Source organism: Cucumis melo, chromosome 5 (assembly GCF_025177605.1).
Source record: "Cucumis melo cultivar AY chromosome 5, USDA_Cmelo_AY_1.0, whole genome shotgun sequence".
Taxonomy (NCBI): domain Eukaryota; kingdom Viridiplantae; phylum Streptophyta; class Magnoliopsida; order Cucurbitales; family Cucurbitaceae; genus Cucumis; species Cucumis melo.
The window spans coordinates 22235991-22259277 of record NC_066861.1 but is presented as its reverse complement, the minus strand read 5'-3'; the positions used below and the strand labels follow the sequence as shown (position 1 = coordinate 22259277).

The following is a 23287-nucleotide window of genomic DNA, read 5'->3' as shown; positions in this document are numbered from 1 at the left end:
TTGTTTTTTCATCTTATAATTTAAGAAAAAAAAGTACTTTTTGTATATAATTTTATCATTTAGACACCGACTTTTCCTTCAATAATCTAATTTATGTTAATTTTTAACCCTTCATTTAACATAGCTCTAATAATCTTAATTCGTTTAGCAGTGTTTGAACTTGCCCTCATTTTTTAAAGAGTAAATTATAAAAAATGATTGCAAATTTTGTGGTTTGCATACAAAATATTCATACAATTAATTAGTTTGAAATGAAAACCATTACCATTTTGTTTCAAAAATACGTTTGAACTATTGAAAAGTTTTATAATACCCGTAAACTTAAAAAAAATACTTAGACTAAATTTCTTACCACACAAATTAAAAATAAAAAAATTTAAATTACCATAATTTTAAATTTTCATCGATTTATCGATATTTTTATTGATATTTTCACATTTCCTTGAATTCAATACCGATAGAAGATGTGAACCAATATTTCCATTACAACTTAAAATATATCCACAAATCATAAAAAATAAACATCACAATGACATTGATATAAATATAATATCAATAATATACATGTATACTTATTTTAAAATAATAAAATATTTATTCGATAGTATAAATTTATTTTTGAAATTTTTTTTATAATTTTTCCAGAAATATGCATTGAAATCGAAATTTATGCAAAATTAAGACTTTGATATATCCATCAATATCGATATTTTAAACCTTAGTTAAAACATAAAATTTCATAAAAATCAAACAAAGTTTCAAAATAAAAATTTCTCCTTAAAACATAATATGACAATAATAAGTAAAAAGAAAAAATCTTATACAGATAGATTTATCAGACTACCATTGTGTTTTAATAGTCAAATACATTTTTATTTGTCAATCAACTATATTTTAATTACAATAGTAACTATATAGATTGCTTGTGTTTGTGACTTATCAATGTATATTAATAGTTAAATAAAGTTAAAATTGTAATTTTAACTTAAAATTTAGGTTTTTATTTTGGTTTGTGAGAAAATCGGTGTAAATTTTGGATTAATAAGAATATTTTTTTTAGTATCTATTTTAGTTTTTTTTTTAAAAAAAAATTAAGCTCAAGAGACATTTATAAAACTTTTTCAATAGTTTAGACGTATTTTTTGTACAAAACTTTAATAGTTTCCATCTAAAACTAACGGGAAGAATATATATATATATTAATTTTAAAACTTTTGAAAGTTTAGAGATATTTTTTACCCAAATTATAAAGTTGAGGGGCATCTTTTGTAATTTAACCAAATTATGTGGATGAAGTTAAACTGATCTCATGTTTTTGGTGGGTCGCAGTCTTTGAATAAGAGTCCTTTTTTCGTACCAATTTCTGTTCTCACATCCCTTTTAACTCATACTTAGAGTATAGATGAATTTCCTTCCCACAAATAATATTTATTGTTTATGTTAAGATTCAGACATGAAAGAAAAACATTTAATCTTACCTGGTAACAACAAGCTATAAATTTCCTTTAATGATGTAGAAGGGAGAAGAAGTCATAAATTTAAATTACTTACATAATCCGCTATCAAAATTAATAAAATGAGTTTTCCTTAATATGAAATTATTTAGAATCAAATCTTTTATATATATATATATGTATATATATTGGTCTTTGGTTTATTTTTTTGGAGAAAAACTTAAGTGCAATCTCAATAAAAAAATTTGTGATATGACCATTTTTTCTAATAAAAATTAATTTTATTTTATAGCATGTAAAAAAAAAACAGAACACAGTTGCATCTAATCATTGTTTTTTAGATCCAAAATCACCACAATATTAGATCTCTCCTTTTATATATTTGATTTCTAAAATGTCACTTTCCCTTTTTCTGAATACAAAATCAATCAACGTAACCAACATAATTGGTCTTGATTAATAGACATGTCTAGATACCCAAAACTCAAATTATTGTGAAAGACAGAAGAAAGTGTATATATATATATAAAGAAGAAAAAAAAAAAGGGAAAAGAAGAGATTATATTATTGATGGAATCCAACCTTAAAACATCTCTCATGATCTCAAATAATGTTTTTTTCTTATCCTTGGTGGCTGTGGGGGCCTTTTGTTTCTGAAATATTATGGACTACTTTTTGGCTACTTCTATCTTATCAATTCTTTTTGGTGCATGTACTCAAAACCCCCCCTTTTTTTTTTGTCTATATTCCAAATACATATGTCTGTATATATCATAAGGCAAAATTAAAAAATTAATAATAATAATAATAAGGGTATGGTTTAATTTCCTTGCTACATCTATATATATAACTTTATGAGCACCATGGAACTAATTTTTCTTTTTCTTCTTTTCTTGAAAATATACATCACATATGACTAATTAATTTGAGGTTTAATTGCCTTAGTAGATTTAAAGATTAGTGGAAGGTCATCGTATGTGATTCTATGTATAACACAAAATACACACAAGTCAAGTTTGATTGTTGTAAAAAAATAAATTATAATGTAAGACAATAAAAAAGTAGAGATCTAGACAAACGCATAAATTAGATTGGTGCCTCAATCAAAGTGCATTATCTCTCCTATTTTGAAAATAGTGTGCTCAATGAAAATAAATTTCATTGTATAAATAGTTAAAGCGATTAAAACCAAATACTTACCGGATAAACTTTCTCTACAGTGATTCACGCACACACAACTTATTCTTTAGTTTTATAACTTAGGCTCCATCTAATCTATACATACAAACATGGAGGAAAGCAAGTCTTTGATGAGTTGCATAATAAGAATGATTTATCATGGAGCTCGATGCTTGTAGGGTATGTGATAAAAACTGTTCATTTAGTTCTTATGTTCCCATTTAGAGTTTAGAGTCTAGGTGAAAACTCATTAGGCATGGGAGGAATTCTTTGGGTCATAACGTCAAAGCTGGTACGAATATTTAAAGTTTTTTACATTACAACCACCATATTTTTGTTTGATTAAAATTTAAAAGGCTATGACTGTGATCGGTAACCATTTAGTTTTTAGATTTTAGTTTTTGAAAATTAAGCTTACATACACTTTTTCTATTTCTAAATTGCCTCGTTATCTACTTTTACTAATGTTTTGAAGAACCAAGCTCAATTTTACGTGAGTATGTGCTATTTTATTGAAGTTATGATGTTTTAATAGGCAGTAGCAAATTGATTATTTGCAAAGATGTGGAATGTGGTCGGTGTTTTTCCAGAGTGTTGGACTTAAAAAATGACTGATTCACTAGCTGTTTTCAAGATGGTAAGTGAGTATAGATTAAGGTAAATGAATAGATCTTAATTTTGATAAAGTGGGGTAATTGTTTTTGTTTTTGTTTTGTAATGCCAACAATTTTATATGTGTGGTTAATAAATTTAAATACAACTAGATGTTCATAGTTTCTTAAAGTAATTTACCTGTATAATTTTTTTTTTTTAATGTTTGTTACTAACAATTAGAACATAGAATATGTAGATTTTTAAGTGAAGTTTAGGTAAAAAGGTTAGAAATTATAATACATGCTCATTCTCCGTATTTGCATACTATTCTCCCAAGCTATCTATTTTAGATATGGTTTGATTATTGGCGATATAGTGGCTCCATTTACGAAGGTTCTTGTTAAGATTTTCCTTTCTAAGAATTTAATGTGTTGTGGTTGTCTAAGTTATATGATTCTAAGTCTTCCATGTTTTGGTAGCTTGTGTAAATTAAATATAAGTTTTAGACTTTGTTTATTTTATTTTTTTGTATATATCTTTGTAACGCCTTGAATTTAGGAGGGGACACGAATGATCCGATATCACATCTAAATGAGAGGGATCATAAGGACATGATCTTTGTATATATGATTATGTTCGTCAGTAATACAATTTTTATTATTGGTAGCTTTTAAACTTATTGTCTTTGATAAGTTTACTATTTCATCCTACTGTTATTTTCTCATTTGCCCCGAAATTATCTAGTCAATGTGGGTTCCTGAAATTCTGCTTCACCTAATGTTTGGTATTGCATTGGTTTTAGTTCCTGATGTGAGGCTTGCTCGTAGAATTAGACGCGATACGGTAGAAAGGGACAAGGACATCAACTCTGTTCTTGAACAGGTAAAATATAAATATTCTTTCTTGAATTAAACCTATTCCATCGTTAGTTAAAAAGGTTGAAGACTGTGTATACATTGAAATATTTTGGGTGTTTTCATAGCTTACTACCATCAGTCCGATCTATCTCAATTCAACGATGTGAGTCACATTGAATTGAAAATGTTATCTTCTGGTTTTCGTTCTTCTTGTCTATTATGTTAGGTTTCGTTTCTAATTGTGATTATCATTGTAATTATGAGTGTGTGATTTGAATTTCATTTTCGTAAACGCTAATGTAGATTTTTGAAGTTTTTTACTTGATTTAAATACATTTTCTTTTTTAATTTTTTAATATAGATGACTATATTTTATTAGTTAAGCATTTGCATGTTGATTTCATTTTGTGAACAAAAGTTATATTTATATATCCTGAAACACATTTTGTCAAGTTTCGTTTCTTTATTCGTAATTTGTCAATGTCTTTATGATCCTGAGTTCACCACTTGAATATTTAAGGCTAATGTAGCTTTCAGAAGTTCTGTACAAATCTTTGATCTTATTTTTTTTGTCCTTTTCATGACAATTCTTGGATATATCTTTTTATGTTCTACAGATTGATACGAGAAACTTATACTCACAACTTGAATTGGATGAAGTACAAGTGGAGTGGGCTGAACTTTTAGCTGGGTACATATGATAGACACGCAGATATGATCTTAATTTTGTAAATGGTTAAAATATGAGAATGCCCATAACCTTTTTTGTGTAAATGTTTTGTACATGTTGATTATATTTGGATTGAAATTCTGTAATCGATGACATTGTCGAGAAGAATGAAATTATTGTTGGTTTACTGGTTTATTTGTCATTTTTTTCTGTTGTGTAACTACTGGTTGGAAAGGAATGTATCTAATGCAGGAAACGGAAAATAGAAAATTAGTATATTTAATATATTAATAAACAATATACATAATGTTAAATACATGACAGTTTTTTAGTGTCACTATACAATTTTACTTAACGTGTAAATAGTGTCAAGTATACGATCTTACTTGAATCAAATATAATATTTTACTTAACGGTTTTTTAGTATCAATTATGCAATTTTACTTGACGTGTAAATAATGTCAAGTATGCGATCTTGACGGTAGATTACTTGACGTTAATACAGTGTCAAGTAAACGTATACTCCACGCTTTATTAGTGTCAAGTAAAGGTATACTTGACGTGTTTTAAATGTCAACTAAAGGTATACTTGACGGTTTTTTAGTGTCAAGTAATCTGACTATACTTGACAGTCGATTACTTGACGCTTTTAAAAACGTCAAATAAAGGTTTACTTGACACTATATTAATGTCAAGTAATCCAATTTCTGTAGTAGTGACATGAAAATAAGATTAAGAAAGGCTTAAAAGAATTAAGAGTTAATACAAATACCAACAAGGTGCACCTTCTTTTAAGGTGGCTCGAACATATAGAAACTCCAAAGTTAAGTGTGATTAACTTGGAACAATTCTATGTTGAGTGATCTCTTAGGAATTTTCCTAGGACTCAGGATGAGGACAAAACATGCTGAAAGGACTTATGTCGATTTGTGGGGATGACTTTCACGCTAATAAGTCTTTAAGATAAGTACAAATGATGTGTTGTCAGGTTGCAAAAAGATGCATAAGAATATCGGGGATCCGAATTTCGAATCCTGGTTCAAATCTTGGGACTAGGTTGTTACAATCTTCCTAGTAGATATTTTTGGGACAACAACTCTATGATCCTTCATAATAGACAACAACTCCCTCGTTCACTAGATTTTGGAAGCTTTGTGTATATATTGATCAATGTAATTTGCTAATAGGTTACTTAGGTTAAACCATTTGTCACTTTATTCTTTGTTGTGAATGAGATAATTTTTGTGTTTGTTGAGAGTTGTGTTGTATACATTAGAAAAGATATTGTTTCTTGAAAAAGAGAGATATTATTGATTTGCACATGCGTAAGCAATATATACCAATACATTTGATCGTCGTTAAAAATAGATTGGACAATGTGGTAATTATTGAATAAAATTGGTGACAAACTGATGCAAAAGACATTTAAATGGTCTACAATGTGAATTTTCAAGTGACATTGTTGAGCAACTATAATGTCAGTTTAAGAAACTTTAATAACATGTTCATAGATGTCGGTTAAGAATCGACACTGTAACTCTATACTGTCAGTTTTAAATCGACATTGTTGGCATTTTTAATATCAGCTTAAAACCGACATCAAAGCACAACCAACATTAAAAGTATCTAATAACACGTTCATTGATGTCGGTTGCCAACCGACACTGTACTGCTATAATGTCAGTTTTAAACCGACATCAAAGCCTAGTTTTGTTGTAGTAAAATCTCCTCGCGTCGCTTCCATAATAAAGCTTCTCCCAATTTGTAGTTTAACCTTCCCTCAAAATGATTTGCAAAGCTCATGAAGAATCAATGTAGTGTAAATGACCATAGAGCAACATGCCCAATTCATAAGGATTACTAACAATATGTGAGAGTATTTATCACACCCCCATCCAATTCACTACTTGAATCAAGTGAATGTGACAAGCATGAGAAGTGTCAGCATTCATTGGTAAGGTGACACTCGATGTCTAACACAAACCCCCAAACTCAATGCATTACTTTCTTACTATTCTCCTAATCATCACTTAGGCGATAATAACTCAAATTAAAACCCAACTCAAATGAAAGCCAAGTTCGATCAACATGATGTACAACAACGAAGAATAACGAACAATTCATTTTTTAAACTAAAATGCTTGTTATATCTTAATTACAACGTATTCCTCAATGTACAATTGGGTGAAATGTCTTCGAATACACTTTTTACAAATTAGCTATGAAAAACCATACTAGGTAGAGGACTAAGAGTCAAAAGTGTAACACTTCTATATGACAAAAATAGACAACAACTTTTGTGAGGCACCTAGAACTCTTAGATATCGATTGAGGAGGGGAAAAATAAGATAATTATTAGAAATGTCAACGGTTAAGCTCAATGAGCGGCCTTTTAAAAAATAGTGTTTACGTTCAAAACATACCAACATTTTAGTAAACAATTTCAACATAACACATTTATCACACAAATATCTTCCAATCACAGCAACAAGTCAAACTCTCATCAAACTTGTATCTGATCGTTCTGTAGGGACTGACAATCTCAACACATCTAGGCATCGGTCAACTCAAAGTGAACACTTCTGAACAACTCTCAATCTATTAGTGCATTGATAGATACTAATAGAGAAATCTAATAATGTCAACATTAATAGAATCTAAAATTTTGTTATATTTAATAGTGTCCACGATTAAAATTCAAATATTCAACCATAAAATTGAAAAAAAAGAGGAAAAATCGGGAAAAAAAATTCTGCAATTCATAAATGAATTTTATCTTTGGTCATTTTACGTAAAGATTTTTTTTCATAGTTAAAAAAACCAAAGGAAAATCCGTTAAACTTTTATATATATGTGTGTGTGTGTGTATATTAAAAGAACCACTTTGTAATGATCTCCAAACAAATTTAATTGCAAAATAGTTACTTATTTAACATAACTCAAATTATTGTTAAACATAATGAATGAGATAAGATGTGATTTCCAATTACATAATTTAATTGATAATTTTAAAATGATATATATATAAAGAAAAACAACTATTCCTAAAATATCAATTTGGAATTTAGTGTGTGCAATAAATTTCCCCCATATATGAATATATTTTCTTTTATTTTAGAATAATAAATAATAAATAAGTGGACAAAATATAATTGATATAGAAACCTCAAGAATATAACGTGAATGTGAATTAGTTGGAGAGGTCATTAGACATTACAAAAATATTATCTCTATCCCTCCACTCTGATTCTAACACTTTATCTCTCCAATTATTTTATATATATATATATATATATATCAATCAGATTTTATAGTATTATATACATATGGATTTGCATGTTTGGTCTGTGCCTTCCATTCTAAATTAACCATACAAATAATTTCATAATTAATTCAACCAAACTTCACCATTAAGAATAATAATAATAATAATAATAATAATAATAATATTGATTTCACACATCTACCTTCTAATTTTCTTTTAAGAAATAAAATCCAAACTACCAACCCATCAAACCCTCCAAACATCAATCCTCCTTCAATTAATTAACAATAATATTGGAGATTAGAATAATGGGTAGGTATATAGTTTCTTTTTTATTTCAAAAAATGTGTACATCTATTTGATTGTCCTATTAAACAAAATCAAAATCACTCAATAATAAACTATAATTAAGTCTTATCGGTTATTTAATCATTTGATTTTTCATTTTAGATTTTGAAATTAAGTCTACAAACACTTTTTTCACCTCTAAATTTGATGTTTAAATTTATACTTTCTACTAATGCTTTAAAAATCAAATTAATTTTTAATATATATATATATATTTTAATTTATCTAAGAATTCAATTCTTTTATTCAAGAAAAATGAAATACATGGTAAAAAAGTAGAGAGAAAATAGACTTAACTTTCAAAGGTTCAAAATTAAGGACCCTTTGGTAACTCTTTGGTTCTTTTTTCTTTTTTGTTTTTTAAAATTAAGCGTACAAACACTACTTTCTTCTCCAAATTTTTTTTTTTTTTTTGTTATCTACCGCTTTAAAAGCAAATGCAAAATTTGTAAACTAAAAAAAGAATAGTTTTTAAAAGTTTGTTTTTATTTTTTTATAATTTCACTAAGAATTGAATTTAGCCCTTGAATTTAATAAAGATGCAAGAATGTATGGCCTAAATAATTAGAAAACTAGCGATAAATAATTTTGATGCAATAAATACGAAAGGGAGAGTATAAAATTCTAGACTCAAGAAAAGAATGGGTGATTTAATTACTTACAAATGTAAAGTTTGAAAAGTTAACTGTTGCTATTTTTGTTAAAATCAGTTTAACTCGAAAGTATGTAATATGACTTTTCTCTCTAAAGATTGAATGTTTGTTTTTCATTTACAGAGTTTCTATCTAAATAAAATTTAATATAAATAATAGTTTGTGTGTCCCACGCAATCAAGAATATGACGAATCCATAGTTAAAACCACAAATCAATTGTATGATTCTCATTTTCAAGAATCAATCTTTGAAAAGTTCAAAATTTTATTCTTCCATTCAAATTGATGTGTATGGTCTCAAAGCAATTTTAAATATTAGTATGGTTCCTAAAAATAGGGTGAAATTTTATTTTAGCCTCAAAATAAAATAATCTTATACATTATATTTTTGTCTTTACATGAAAAGAATTATGAAATGGAAATTATTATTAGTGTATTACAAAACAAACAAATTGTCCATTTGATAAAGAGAAGGGCGGCTGCATAATGCTATTAGGTTTTCCACTTAAAAGCCATCCATTTCCTATCTCCATCACTCTCACTTCTCAATTTTATATCTTCCTTTTTTTTTTTTTTTTTTTGAAAATTTAAAACATTTGTTTTCGTTTGATTATTAATGTCTTTGTTGACAACAATTTTATATTTTATTCTATAATTTAAGGTTGTTTTTCACTAATAATTTGTTTATTTTATAATAAGTAATCTTCAAATAGGATTTAACTCAAGTTAAAGTTAGAGTCGATATAAAAAAGATGAAACGTCAAATGCTAAAGATCAAATTTCAAAGCCACATCGAATCCAACTCTTGTACATGGAAAAGATAAACAAAAGGTTTGAATTTGTTGACAAATTGAAAATTTTAACTACCTTGACATTCTGACACTAGCACTCTGTACAAACTACAATCACCATAGACACCCAAGAGTGTGTCAAGCAATTATAAATGTTTGAACACACCACCATTTACAAATTACAAAGACATGTAACTCAGTGTATTCAGTTATATACCACTTTACTCGTTAATTAGCTTAGGTGCTAAAGTGCGTTGAGCATGACATCATACAAAGTGTACGACTATACTAGCAAGTTAGCTTGATCATAGAGGACTTGAATCCTCGGATGGAGCCTACTACCTAAATATGGGCATCAACATGTCTGGTTTTTTAGTTTTTAAATATTGAGTTTGGAATATCTTTTGAATTAACAAAAAAAAAAAAACTTGTTTTGGTTACAACTTCTTTTCTTTGTTTTACATCTTTGAATATGACGAAGGTATAAGATTTGAATCACACATCTTTTAGTAGCTAATATATTTGTATGCCAGTTGAATTATGTTTACTTTCATGATAATTATAATTATTATATACATTCTTAAAATATTAACAATCTATATAATATTCGAAGAAGTACTTAATTAATTATTTCATTTCAAAAAAGTGTGTTATTGTCGCTAAATTCATCCTAAATCAAATTTAAAAAATGAGAAGATCAATTTTGTTTTAGTTTATAAATTTTAGCAATATTGAAAAGAACAAAAAAAACTAAAAACACTATGAAGGAGAGGTACAAATTGTCAAAATCTTGTTTAGCAACCACATTTCCTCTCCTTTGTTTTTCATCATTAATTAAGAGTTACTATTTTCTCTTATTGGCTTTACTTTCTATTGGCACCAAAAGCATTAATTAATATAAATAAAATGAAAACATGACATATTATTATAATATATGAAACCAAAACAAAAGGATAATAAGAATATGCCACATCAAAGCAACAATAAATTATATTTTCCCTATAAAAAAAGAAAAAAAAAAGAAAAAAAGAAAGAAAGAAAAGGAAACCAAGTCAAATTCAACCTCATGAATCAAAGCTTTTATAAATACAAACAATTTAGCAAAACTATAATATTGGCCCACTAATTATTGGCTCTTCCCCTTTCCACCATTTCTCATTGAACATTAAAAAGAGCTCTAAAGTGGTTGCTTTCAAATTAATTATATATACATTAGGTTTAGATTCCATCTAATCCATACTTTTATCATTTTTTTTTCTTTCAAGTTCCCATTGTTAATAAAATTCACCGATTAAAACGTAGAACGTGGGCTAGAAGTCAACTCGATCGATCTACGTCATTTAAATTATTTTTAATATTAAGTAACTAAGTACAAACATGACTTTGCATTTGCATGCTATAGTATTGTTTAGAGGTAAGAACAAAACGTGTTAATGAATCAAACTACTATTTTGAGGCAATTTCCATATGCTTCAAGAGACTTCTATATATGAATTAACAAGATCTCGTAGATATATCCATCACAGTAGACTAAAAGTGCTAATCAATAATTTAGATGGATGGACCATGTTTATAAAGTTTTCATGGGTGTATCGATAACTTAACAATTAAAATCAAACAAAGAAATTATTAACCCTTATACATGAAGAAGAAAAAAAGGAAGATTATAATTTTACAACAATTATGTTTTTCCTTCCAAAGAAATAAACAGTTAATAGAAAACGAAGAGAAAGATTAACTATTTTAGTACAAAGGATCTCTTAATAAAATATAGTTTATATCAATTGAGTTATATTTGCCGAAAAAAATTAAAGAAATTTGGTTATTGAATTTTTGATTGAATTATGTTTTTTTTGTTGCATATATACACTTTGATGTAGAAGCTTTTGTAAGGTGGTTTCATAAATGATAGAGACAATCCATTAGTCCTAATTTTTCTTTTTTAATTCTAAAGCTTTTGACTATTTTAGATTTTAATTGAATACTCCACCTTCTAATTCTTATGAGTGAGTATCTAAAATGAAAATGATAGAGTTTATATATATAGAGTGTGGGCTGGGCTGGGCTGTTGAGCTGCTAGAGATATAAGAAATGGGCCTTGTTGGATTTTTTAAGGCCCATCTATATCACATTTATCAAAAATCTAATTTTTTGTATTTCTTTTAATTGAATGTTATTTATGATTCCAATTAAAACTTTCAAACTCTTATTTAATATGTCTCTAATTTTTTTAAAAAAGGAGTGTGATGTCCAACAAATTGACACAAACAATCTCTTCCAAAATTTGAAACTTCCCGTAGAAAAAATAGTATAAATATAGTTATTTTTTCGGATAACATTTTTCTCGATCTCAATATCTAATTCGAATTTGTATTTTTTTTGACCTAACATTATTTTAGTATGCGTTTTCTTTCTTTTCTCCTTGCATAGACGAGTATGAAACCTAAGAAAAAAAGATGTTTCTGAATTATTCTTGGATTTTAGGTAGATTCTAGATATTTTCTATGGGTTGTCCTTATTTTAAAGCATTTTAATTTCTTGGAGACTCAAGAAATGCTGGGATGTTTCTTAAACATTTCTTTGAGATATTTGCATCATTATTCCAAGTAAATCTAAATATATCTAATATTTTAGACTATTTGGTTTTTTTCTTTTCTTTTCTTTTTGTCTCAATTTGTTTTAATGGTTTTCATTTTCCTAACTAGAGATGATTTTTTTTTCTTTTTTGCAAAATTTAAAAGAAGAATAAATTTTAAAAACTATGTCCTGATTCCTTTATTTAGGCCTTGATCGGTAATCATCTCGAATTGTGCTTTTTGGTTTTTTGTGATAGTACAAAATTTTCGAGTAGGGATTATTGGATGAAAATTTGTAAAAATAAAAAAATATATATATCATTTTACATAAGTACAGTACTATAGAGACAAACCTTGCTCAATGAAAATGTTTTTAAAAATTTTTAAGTGAGGTATTGATAGTAAAAAGATTTCAAGCAGAGGATTGTTTGATGAAAAATTTGTAAAAAGAAAAAATATATCATTTTATTCTCCAAAGCACTTCCACATGATTATTTTGGAACGAGGCTCCTTCAAATACCTATTGATTGACCAATAGGTTTTGACCTTTAGGGTAGGGAGGAGATAGGCAAATGAGGATATCTCCTTTTCTTTTTATTTTTTTAAAGACCCTTCTCCTTGGACTGTTTAAACCTTAATGAAATAATTGGAATAGTTCATTTTTGTTTTATATGCATTGCATATTATTCAATTAAACTATGTCAAAATATTACTTAAAAGATTGATGAATGATGGAGGAATTAGGATTCTAAATAAATTAAGCTCAAAATAATATATTAACGAAGTGATACTAAAACCATTGATTGAGATATTTGAACCTTGAAAACTCGGAGATCCCAAATTTCACCATTGTCTTTGGCTGATTGACCTTATGCACAGACAGTATCAACCAATGAATTAGTGAAAACAAAGATCAAATTCAAAAGGGTATGGGGAAGAAGAGAGAAAGGTTGGATAGAAATGAAACTTACAGCAGCTCTTTCAAATATAAATAATATATAGATAGATAAATAGATATATAAAACTATAGCATAATCACATCTTAATTCCTTGCGTTTATGAACCAAATGTGTTTGTATTCATATACTCCCAGACCAAATTACACCTTCCATTATTTAATTAGTTACAGATAATAAACTTATCAACTTCACAGTAGAGAGAACATATTAATAGCCCTATGAAGAGAGAGAGGAAAAAGAATTACAGAACTTGAAGCCAAATTAAGAAGGAGAAGAGAAAAAAAGAATCTAGATTAGATTATGATGTCCTCCTGGGGGTACTGAAGTTTGAGGAAAGGAAAGAAAAGGGTCACCAAATGGATTAGAAGGACCAATTTGTTGCATTTGTTGTTGTGGGTATTGAGGCAACTGTTGTTGATAAGGAACCATCATCATTGAGTCATTTGAATGTAACTGCTGTTGTTGCTGAGGGAAGGTATTGCTTTGTAATGGTTGTTGTTGGTGTTGGAAAAGCATTTGTTGTTGTTGAGCCATCATTGCCATTTGCACGTTCGGAGGAGGCGCTATGTTGCTCGACAATGAAAACGGGTCATGCTGTTCGAATGGATTCTGTACCATCATTTCCCCGTATGGTCCATATCCAGCATTCTGAAGCTGAAGATGTCTTCTGGCATGTTCATCTTCATACAAGCTATCAAGCAATAGCTTGTCAAAGCCCCCGGCCTGATTCATAACACAAAACTTATCTATATCATCATAATGCAGCCAATTCGTCAAAAGTTAGGAATTTAGTTTGTATGGTTTTAAACTTAAAATTTAATCTTTATAGTTTGGTAAAATCTTCATAATTAGTCACTATCTTAAGGATTTTTTAGGAAGCTTTTACCAAAATCATTAGGACAAATATTTTAAATTTTTTCTATGGACCAAATTTGCAATTAACCCTAAACTCAACAAAGATGGCGTAGCTTTTGCAAGCACAACTATTCAACAAAAAGAATATCAACATCTAGATTGGTGGCACACATCCTTCTTGAAGGAGCTAGAGCTACTATCATTTTCATTGTTACCGTGTTCTTGTTTTCTAATTTACCTTTGCAGTATCCTTGTGTTGTTAACTCCCTTTTATTAACTTCCATTCAATATATTATATCAGATTATTGTCTCTGTTTCTCTAGTTCTTGTTGGAATTTTTTGTTTTGAAGAGAAAAATCTTAACAAATTTATATCACAACCATAAAATCCTGGGGAGGACATGATCTATGGCGCAGAAACAAACAAATGAGAGATTAGAAACGAATGAGAGAGAGATCAAAGATTTGAAGGAGATAATCTTGGGGCTGATGAAAAGTGTGGAAAGATTGGTTGAGGAAGTAACAGAAAATAGCGCTAGTAGACATAAAGAAGAATCAGGGAGGTCCAATGGCTCAATGTTGAAGATGAAAGGAAAAACGGATGGAATTGATTTGACGATGGGTATGGGACACGGAACAACAGATAAGAGTAAATACAAGAAATTAGAAATGAAGTTATAGGGCCGAACATTACTTCAAGATTAACAATTTAGCTGACACAGAGAAAGTCAAGGTTTCCATGATGAGCTTTGCTCGAGATGAAGTTAATTGGTTTAGGTGAAGCAACAACCAAAAGAATGTGACGTCGTAGGAGGATATAAGAAACCAGATGTTTGAGTATTTCCAATCCACAAAAGAAGGAAGCTTAAGATAACGTTTCAAACCAGATGTTTGAGCATTTCCAACCCACAAGAGAAGGAAGCTTAAGATCGCATTGTGCTCCATCTTAGGGTTCACAACAAAAGATGTGATTGTATTAATTGACAGTGGGGCAACTCAGAATTTTATCCGCTAGATATTAGGGGATGAACTAAATCTGCCAATTACTAAGGAGACAAAATTTGGAGTCACTATAGGGGACGGAACAGGCCGTGAGGGAAGTGGAATCTGTAAAAGAGTGGAGGTAAAGCTGGCAAAGTTGACCATTTTGGTGGATGTTCTATCAATCGAATTAGACAAGATGGTTGTCATCCCTAGAATGTAGTGGTTTCTTACTACCGAACTCATGGAGGTGCATTGGCCGTCTATGACCATGGCTTTTATGGCTGGCAATATTCAGGTCATCCTCAAAGGTAATCCTTCGTTAATGAAAGCTGAACGCTCTCTCAAAACTCTTACCAAAACCTGGAATGAGGATGATCAAGGCTTCCTAACTGAGTTACAAAATGCTGATATTGAGATAGAAAACGAGTATGTAAGTGGCTGAAGAAAAAGGAAACAAAGAAGACTTGTCGATGATCTAGTTTTCGTTGAAGCAATATGAAGAGATCTTTGAAATACCGAAGGGCTTACCTCCTAAACTAGTAGTAGACCATCGCATTTTGACTTTAGAGGGAGGGACACAAACCTATTTATGTCAGACCATATAAGTAAGGATATATACAGAAAGAAGAAAAATCAAGAAATTGGTGACTGAGATGTTGCAAGCTGAAATTATTCGATTGAGTCGTAGCCCTTACTCGAGCCTTGTTCTCCTAGTGAATAAGAAGGATGAGTGGCGGAGGTTTTGTGTTGATTTTTGTAAACTAAATCAAGTGACAGTACCTAATAAACTTTTGATACCTGTGATCAAAGAACTACTTGACGAATTACATGGGACGGTTGTGTTTTCAAAATTAAACCTACATTTTGGTTAACATCATATCGAAATGAAAACGGGTGACATTGAGAAGACAGCTTTTCGTACACGTGAGGAGCACTATGAGTTTCAGGTTATGCCCTTCGAGTTGACTCACCACCTTCCAATCTTTGATGAACTAGGTCTTTCAACCATTCCTGAGACACTTTGTATTGGTGTTCTTTGATGATATCTTGGTGTACAGCACGAACATAAGAGAGCATGAGAAACACTTTGGGGTTGTATTCAGCATTCTCAAGGACAACCAATTGTTTGCTAATAGAAAAAAGTGTGTAAATAGGCACTTGAGCATTCAATACTTGAGCCACAGGATTTCAAGCAAAGGAGTGGAAGCAGATGGGGAAAAAGTTGAAACAATGGTAAACTGACCCCAACCAAGAGATGTTACAGAGTTACGTGGGTTATTTGGTTTAACTGGATACTACAGAGGTTTTGTAAAGGGATATGGGGATATTGCGATATTGCGGCGCCACTCACCAAGCTCTTACCAAAAAATGCGTTCAAGTGGAATAAGGAAGCGGTCGAGGATTCGAACAACTGAAAGAAACCATGAAATATGTTCGTGTCTTAGCCTCATTGAACTTTACATTATCATTCATAATTGAGATCGATGCCTCTGTAGTTGGATTAGGAGAAGTGCTAAGCTAGAATGCTAAGCCTATTGCGTATTAAAGTCAGAAATTATACCCACGGGCACAAGCAAAATCTATATATGAGACAGAGTTAATGGACATGGTGATGGCATGGCATCATTACTTATTAGAAAAGAAATTTATGGTGATCTCTGACCAAAAGACGTTGAAGTTCCTCATTGAGCAAAGGGAAGTACAAGCTCAATTTCAAAGCTGGTTGACAAAGCTATTGGGAAACGATTTTGAGATCCTATACCAGCCCGGGCTTCAAAACAAAGCTACAGATAGCTCTGTCAAGGGCGAATCATCCAGTGGAACTATCAGAATTGTCGGCCCCTGGAATAGTGGGTATGAAGGTAGTCCTAAATAAAGTCAAGAAGGATGAGAACTGAAATGGATAGTCAACATATTAAAGGAAGATCCAAAGGGTAAACCTAATTATCAGGGGGCCAATAATCGATTGTTATACAAAGAGAGATTGGTTTTATCAAGGATGTTGTCCTTAATACCATTCTTATTGCGTTTCATAACTCCGTGTTGGGAGGTCCTTCTGCTTTTCTTCAAACATACAAAAGAATGAGTGGGAAATTGCATTGGGTAAGTATGAAAATGACTTAAAGAAGAACGTAGAACAATGTGAGATTTGTCAGAGGAATAAAATAGACTCGCTGTCACAAGTCGACCTCTTACAATGGCTGCCACTTCCGAACTTAATCCTTGAAGATTGGACGATGGATTTTATAGAAGGTTTGTCGAAAGCGAGTGGGTACGATTCTATCATGGTTATTGTGGTTAGGCTTGGCAAGTTTGTGCATTTCATCACTCTCAAACATTTACTCACGCCTAAGAAAGTAGCATAGATCTTTATTGAGCAAACATGGAATTCCAAAATCGATGATAACTGATAGTGACATGATATTTCTGAGTAATTTCTGAAAGAAATTGTTTTCGGCCATGGGAACGGTCCTCAAGAGGAGCACTGCCTTCCATCCGCATACTGATGTCCAAATTGAGAGGGTCAACCGGTGTCTAGAAGCATATCTCTGATGTTTTTGCATTGAACAGCCGATTAGATGGAACAAACATCTTGGGCAGAACTCTAGTACAACACGACATTTCATGCTTCCTCAAAGACTACCCCATTCCATATTATGTTTGGTAGACCGCCGCCCCTGTTGATATCATATGGAGATAGGAAATCTACCAAACAGCAGTGCTAAACAATTGTTGAAATAAATTTTGTCGATAGCACATAACATAATGAAAAAACAGGTCGACTTACACCAAAGAAAGTTGAAGTTCAATGTTGGGGATAAAGTCTCTTGAAATTGAGACCTTACCAGCAAAGATCGTTAGCAAGAAAACGAAGTGAGAAGTTGACCCCTAAATTTTATGTAATGTTTTCCATATATCTTAGCTGAAACTCAAGTTAGGGCAAACTGTACGGGTGAAGCACATACCGCCAACATTGACTGAGGAATTCGAATTGCAAGTGCTACCTGAAACTGTGTTAGGGGTACGGTGGAATAGCAAATTGGGGGCAAATGAATGGTTGGTAAAATGGAAGGGACTGTCAGTGAACCTACTTGGGAATCAATTTTTCTAATGAATAAACAATTTCCTACATTCCACCTTGAGAACACAAGTTACGTTTCGAGTCGAGTGGTAATGTTAGACTTCCAATCATCATTCACACCTAAAAAGCGTAGGAACTAGGCTGGTAAGGGTAAGAATGGTATTACACAGAAGACAGCTTTTGGGGAGGTTATTGGAGAGAAAGGAACAGGTTGAGGGACCCACCTTAGATGTAGTACAAAAGGAATGTTTTGGGGATCGCCAAAGGGAGGTCATAATTGAGTGAAAAGTTGTTGTGGCCTCTGGGGAGAAAAGGCCAGCCATCTCAAAGTGGCTGGAGCTACGATCATTTCCATTGTCATCGTGTTCTGTTTTTTTCTGGTTCACCTTTGCATTATCCTTGTGTTGTTGATTCCCTTTATGATTTTTTATTGATTTCCATTCAATATATTATATCGAAGTACTGCCTCTGTTTCTCTAGTTTTCGTTGGAATTTTTTGATTTTCAGAAGAATCTTAACAGTATTTTAGTTCATATTTTTATTTCATTTCTTAAGAGACCAAAATAGTAGCCTTTTAAAAGTAGAGAGACCAAAAAATATTTTTTGAAAGTAAGGTGAAAAGTGAAGGGGAAGGGAAAAACCAGTCTGCCTTCGACAGAAGGACCAGTATTATTGCTTGGTGTGGTAACAAGCGCTAGCTCCCAACCACTACCGCCAATTTCACTCAATGCACGATTTGAAGAAGATGGGTCATTCCCTGCATATAATTAAAAACTTCATTAGATAAATGGACGGACAAAACCTCTATAATTGCAACAATTGGAAAAGATAGAATTTTCAACTCTGAATTTACTTTGTCAGTCTATATGATTTGCAAATAAACACACAAAAGATGTGCCAGAGTAGAGGTAGTTGCTGCATCGCTGATAGACTCTTCATGGAAAATAAGCTCAGACATTACAAAGCTAAATGGCGGACAACCTACCATTTGTAACAATAGCAAGAGCTAAAGCATTGCTTTCTTCTATTTCTGCAGCTTTGGGATTTATTTCATTCAGACCCTGCATGGGAAATTATCACTGGATGTAATGGGAGAGGCAGTTAAACATGTCAAGAAAATGCTTTATCTGAAAATTCTTACCAGAAGATCACTTGGGTCGTGGGTTTCTATTAGAGGTGGAGGTTCAGCAACCTCCTCTTCCTTCTGTTGGGGTTCTTCCTCTGTTTCAACCAGTGGTTTGTTGTCCTCAACATTTTCAACCTCCTTTTCAATTTCGGCTGATTCTTCGGGCTTATCCTCTTCCTGTGTCAATAGCTCTGTCTCTCGGTATTCCTGTCTCGAAAATGATGATAATGAAGACCATAAAGCAAGAGCGACAGCATTTATACAGTACACTAACGCACCAGAATCTAATCATGACATGAGAGTCTAGAACTCTGCATCACAAAGATGCAGAGATAGTACTGAGTGAGAGCTTTATGGAGTTAGAGAAACGCACATAGACACAATGTTTGTGCCAAACAAACAAATGGCATGCATATAGATATATGAACATGCTATATACACAGTGAAGATAAAAACTTTGGGAATTAGAAAGTTTTGCTCACCAGTCTCTTATTAACAGAACCAGTCTGTGGTGCTTCTCTTATATACTCCTCCATTGTTGAAAGAAATGATGGAGGTGGCTGTTGATTGCATAAAATGAATATCGTAAGAAGCATTTCTAAGATTTAGTAGTGTCTCCCTATTTTTAACTGGGTTCCCTTTATGGATCTAGAGAAATAAAGGGAAAAAACCTGCTTCAAAGTGGGAAACTGAAAAGTTCTAGCAAGTTCCAATCCCTTACAGTATTCGTAAAAATCCGCAAGATTTTCAGCCTATGAATAAGAAAATCTGGAAGAGTTAATCTCATTGTACTATATTTCAAGTTTCAAAAGTCCATAATTTCATATACAGATCCAAAACAGGTGGAAAAATTAGAAGGAAATAACCTGGTTGCTTGCTCTTTTGTATATATTGAGAGCTTTAACTGCATCATGCCTTGGCATATCAAAGAACTGTAAGAAGTCAAACATAAATGTTATAGCAAATAAATAAAACCGCACTAGTATAATAGTAAAAAACTAGTGGTAAATTGGAGCAGATTCCTACCATGTCCACAAGATTTATTATTCCATCATTTATCGCACAATATATTTTAAAGCTCTCTTTGAGTACCTTCATAACGTAAAAGTCAGAGCATGAAAAATACAGAATGAGTAACATAATTAACGTTCCTAACATATAATCGCAAAAATGTGAAGAGGCAAATAAATAAATAAATAATTGATATGTTTCTTGAACACTTTCTTAGAAAAAGGTAGAGAATGAAATTTACCCCCTCATGTGTTTTCATGACATGAATGCCATAACAGATTAAAATACAGTTGACTGTAATTCCCACCCAGACAGTAAAAACCAACCCTTCGTAGGTTCTTCATAGCTTAACGAAGACAGTTAAATCTTAGGGATAGTAGTTAAAATCTAGAAAGCTTCCGAGGTACCTTAAATCGTTAAATCATACAAGACTATCAACATCCACATCAAAATAATGTCCAAGTTTTTCAGCGACCAAGTAATAAACAGAAAATATGGAAGTGCATATCAACAATATTAAGGTTTTATAGTTATGTTGTTTTGGTTTCTCCTTGTCCAAGATCAAAAAGGACTTCAAGATGCAAATATCATCAATGGGAAAAGAGTACAATAACTAGGAAAGGATAACAAGAAAAGCTTACTATTTCTGGAATTTATTAACCACCATAAGAGGTTAATTAAAAAATTTACCAAAAGTAAATAACACTGATGCTTTAAAAAATTAAAAATTAAAATAACATCTATGAGGATGCAATCCTCTGAACTTCTTAAAGTTTTAAAGGTAGCAGAAACAGCCAAAACTTGAAAAAAAAAATTAATTGCTAGTCCAGGACCTCAAAACTTTGTTGTAGAGCCCAAGGTCATAGATAGGTCCAAAACTATAAGATGACACAGTTACTTACCAAAGCCAGGGCATACTGGATAAGATAGTTGCTGTAAGCTCCTCCTTCTGGCTGCAAGATAAAAGGGCCCACAATCCACATAGTTAATAGCAACAGCTTTTTTATAAGCATAAAAAGAAAATAACCCTTTAACAGCTATTACCTGACATCCCATAAGGCGGTAGAGAAGTTGCTGCAATGCGGGTAGCTGCTCCAGTAGCTCATCAGAGTTCAGCAATCGTGTCCTACTATGGACCTGTTAAAGAAGGGGTTTCTTACGTATAAAGGATTTACCAAATTTCCATTTGACTTCCTAATTTCATTCTAGTGATCATTACAAACCTTCGTCGATCCAGGTGATGTTTTCGTTAGACGTTCCGATTCAATATCATACTTCAAGATTCTATAACATTCAAGTCTCTCTTCTAGAAAAAGGGCATATGTCCTTACCCAAGCAGAACAATCCCAAGCTACAGAATGAAATGTTTTTAAAACAAACATTGCGAAAGTCGGCTTCCTCGTCAGCATAATGTTTAAATTCAATAAAGATTGGAGAGAAACATTTTACCAAGAGGACTCGAATCATCCTTAAAATTGGATATTTGGAGAATATGTCCTCTGTGTGAATAATTAAGAAGTTCTTCCCTGAAGGTGGGATCTCCCTCTCTCAATGTCCTATGTACAACTATCAACGTCTTCAAGGCAACCTATCAGAAACAAACACCCTAATTAAGAAACATACAACGCAATAATGGGGAATAATGCACAGCAGAAACAAAAATAATGAAAAAAAATATATATTACGATCCAATTCCGCGTCTTCGACAATCTCTTCGCCAATGCATGAATACAATACGCCACATCTGCCCGAGGTCTCACAACGGACGTAGCCGAAAAAATTTCTAGCAAACAGAAAACCAATAATATTCATACATATATTTTCTAACCACATTGAGATATATGTATAAGAACAGAGAAAACTGACTTCGAACATGACGTTCTTTAGGCGGACATTCAACGTGATTGGTAGCCTTAACGATGGCGATATCCAAATCCTTCAAACAAAATTTTTTTTAAAAAAAAAAAAGTCAAATAATCAAACATGTAAATTATAGAGAATGAAATGATTGATTGATTGGTTAAATAACTAACCTTGAATTCGCTGTTGACCTTAGCGAGGCCGACCTTGGTGGAATCTTTGAGAGCGCCATAAGCTTTGCGGAAGCTCTGAAATGTGCCCATGGGGGGGGGGGGGGGGGGGGGGGAATTAGGATTGAGGAGAGAGAGGGGGGAGAGAGAAGGAGAGAAAGGAGATGGAGATAATCATCTTCTTCTTTCCTCGGTCATTGAATCTTCCATTAACAACCAAAAAAACCCAACGAAATCAATCTCCCCCCCACCCAGCTCTCTCTCTCTCTCTTTCTCTCTAACCAAAAGTTTACGCATCGGCCAAAATGAAAGAGCAAAAAGGAAACAGAAAAAAAAAAAAAGAAAGAAAGAAAGAAAGATTGGAAGATTGAAAATTAATTTTGGTTTAAGATCGGGAAAAATGGCGGGTTTCGGTTATTTGGTTTTTCCTTTTTACGAGAATGTCCTGTTTGTTTACGGTTAGGATGGGGGAATGGAAGGTTGATTTAGTAATTGTGTAATGGAATCTATTTGCTTGTGTTCTGATTGGCTGGAATGCATCAAAACGTGTCGTTGTAAGACTTTTTTTTGCTGGCATTTCCTGTCAAATCCTACATTCCTCTTATGAATACTTCATAACTACATTATTTTCATCATACGGATCCCTTCACATTCCATAATATACACGTAATTACTTATAGTATTTATTATATTTGCAATATAAAAAATATATATATATAATAGGTTTTTGTTTTTTAAACATTTTCTGAATCACTAACCAAACACTTTAGAGAAATTGAATGAATTTTATGTTATAATTTAGATTCAAGATCTTCAATTCAAACCTAATATTTTTATTACATTACAACTTTATC

At 31.5% G+C, this 23287-nt stretch overlaps 1 protein-coding gene across 1 annotated transcript; it reads right to left on the bottom strand.

The window, feature by feature from the left end:
* Positions 1-13362: 13362 nt before the first annotated feature.
* Positions 13363-22764, bottom strand: LOC103492585 (putative clathrin assembly protein At5g57200). The gene is made up of 15 exons (XM_008453007.3): positions 22437-22764; positions 22270-22339; positions 22089-22186; positions 21853-21991; positions 21627-21754; positions 21448-21540; positions 21306-21356; positions 20419-20484; positions 20259-20324; positions 20064-20144; positions 19875-19952; positions 19408-19599; positions 19252-19327; positions 18908-19023; positions 13363-14069 (listed from the first exon to the last, which is right to left on the bottom strand). The coding sequence occupies exons 1-15, from the start codon at positions 22524-22526 to the stop codon at positions 13635-13637; spliced, it is 1779 nt and encodes a 592-aa protein (XP_008451229.2). The 5' UTR covers positions 22527-22764; the 3' UTR covers positions 13363-13634.
* Between the last annotated feature and the right edge of the window lie 523 nt (positions 22765-23287).

Coding starts and splice junctions, on each gene's coding strand:
- LOC103492585 (XM_008453007.3), bottom strand. CDS start 22,526: ATGGGCACATTTCAGAGCTTCCGCAAAGCTTATGGCGCTCTCAAAGAT. Junction 22,187..22,269: donor TAAAGAACGTCATGTTCGAA/GTCAGTTTTCTC, acceptor TCTGTTTGCTAG/AAATTTTTTCGGCTACGTCC. Junction 21,992..22,088: donor CGAAGACGCGGAATTGGATC/GTAATATATATT, acceptor TGTTTCTGATAG/GTTGCCTTGAAGACGTTGAT.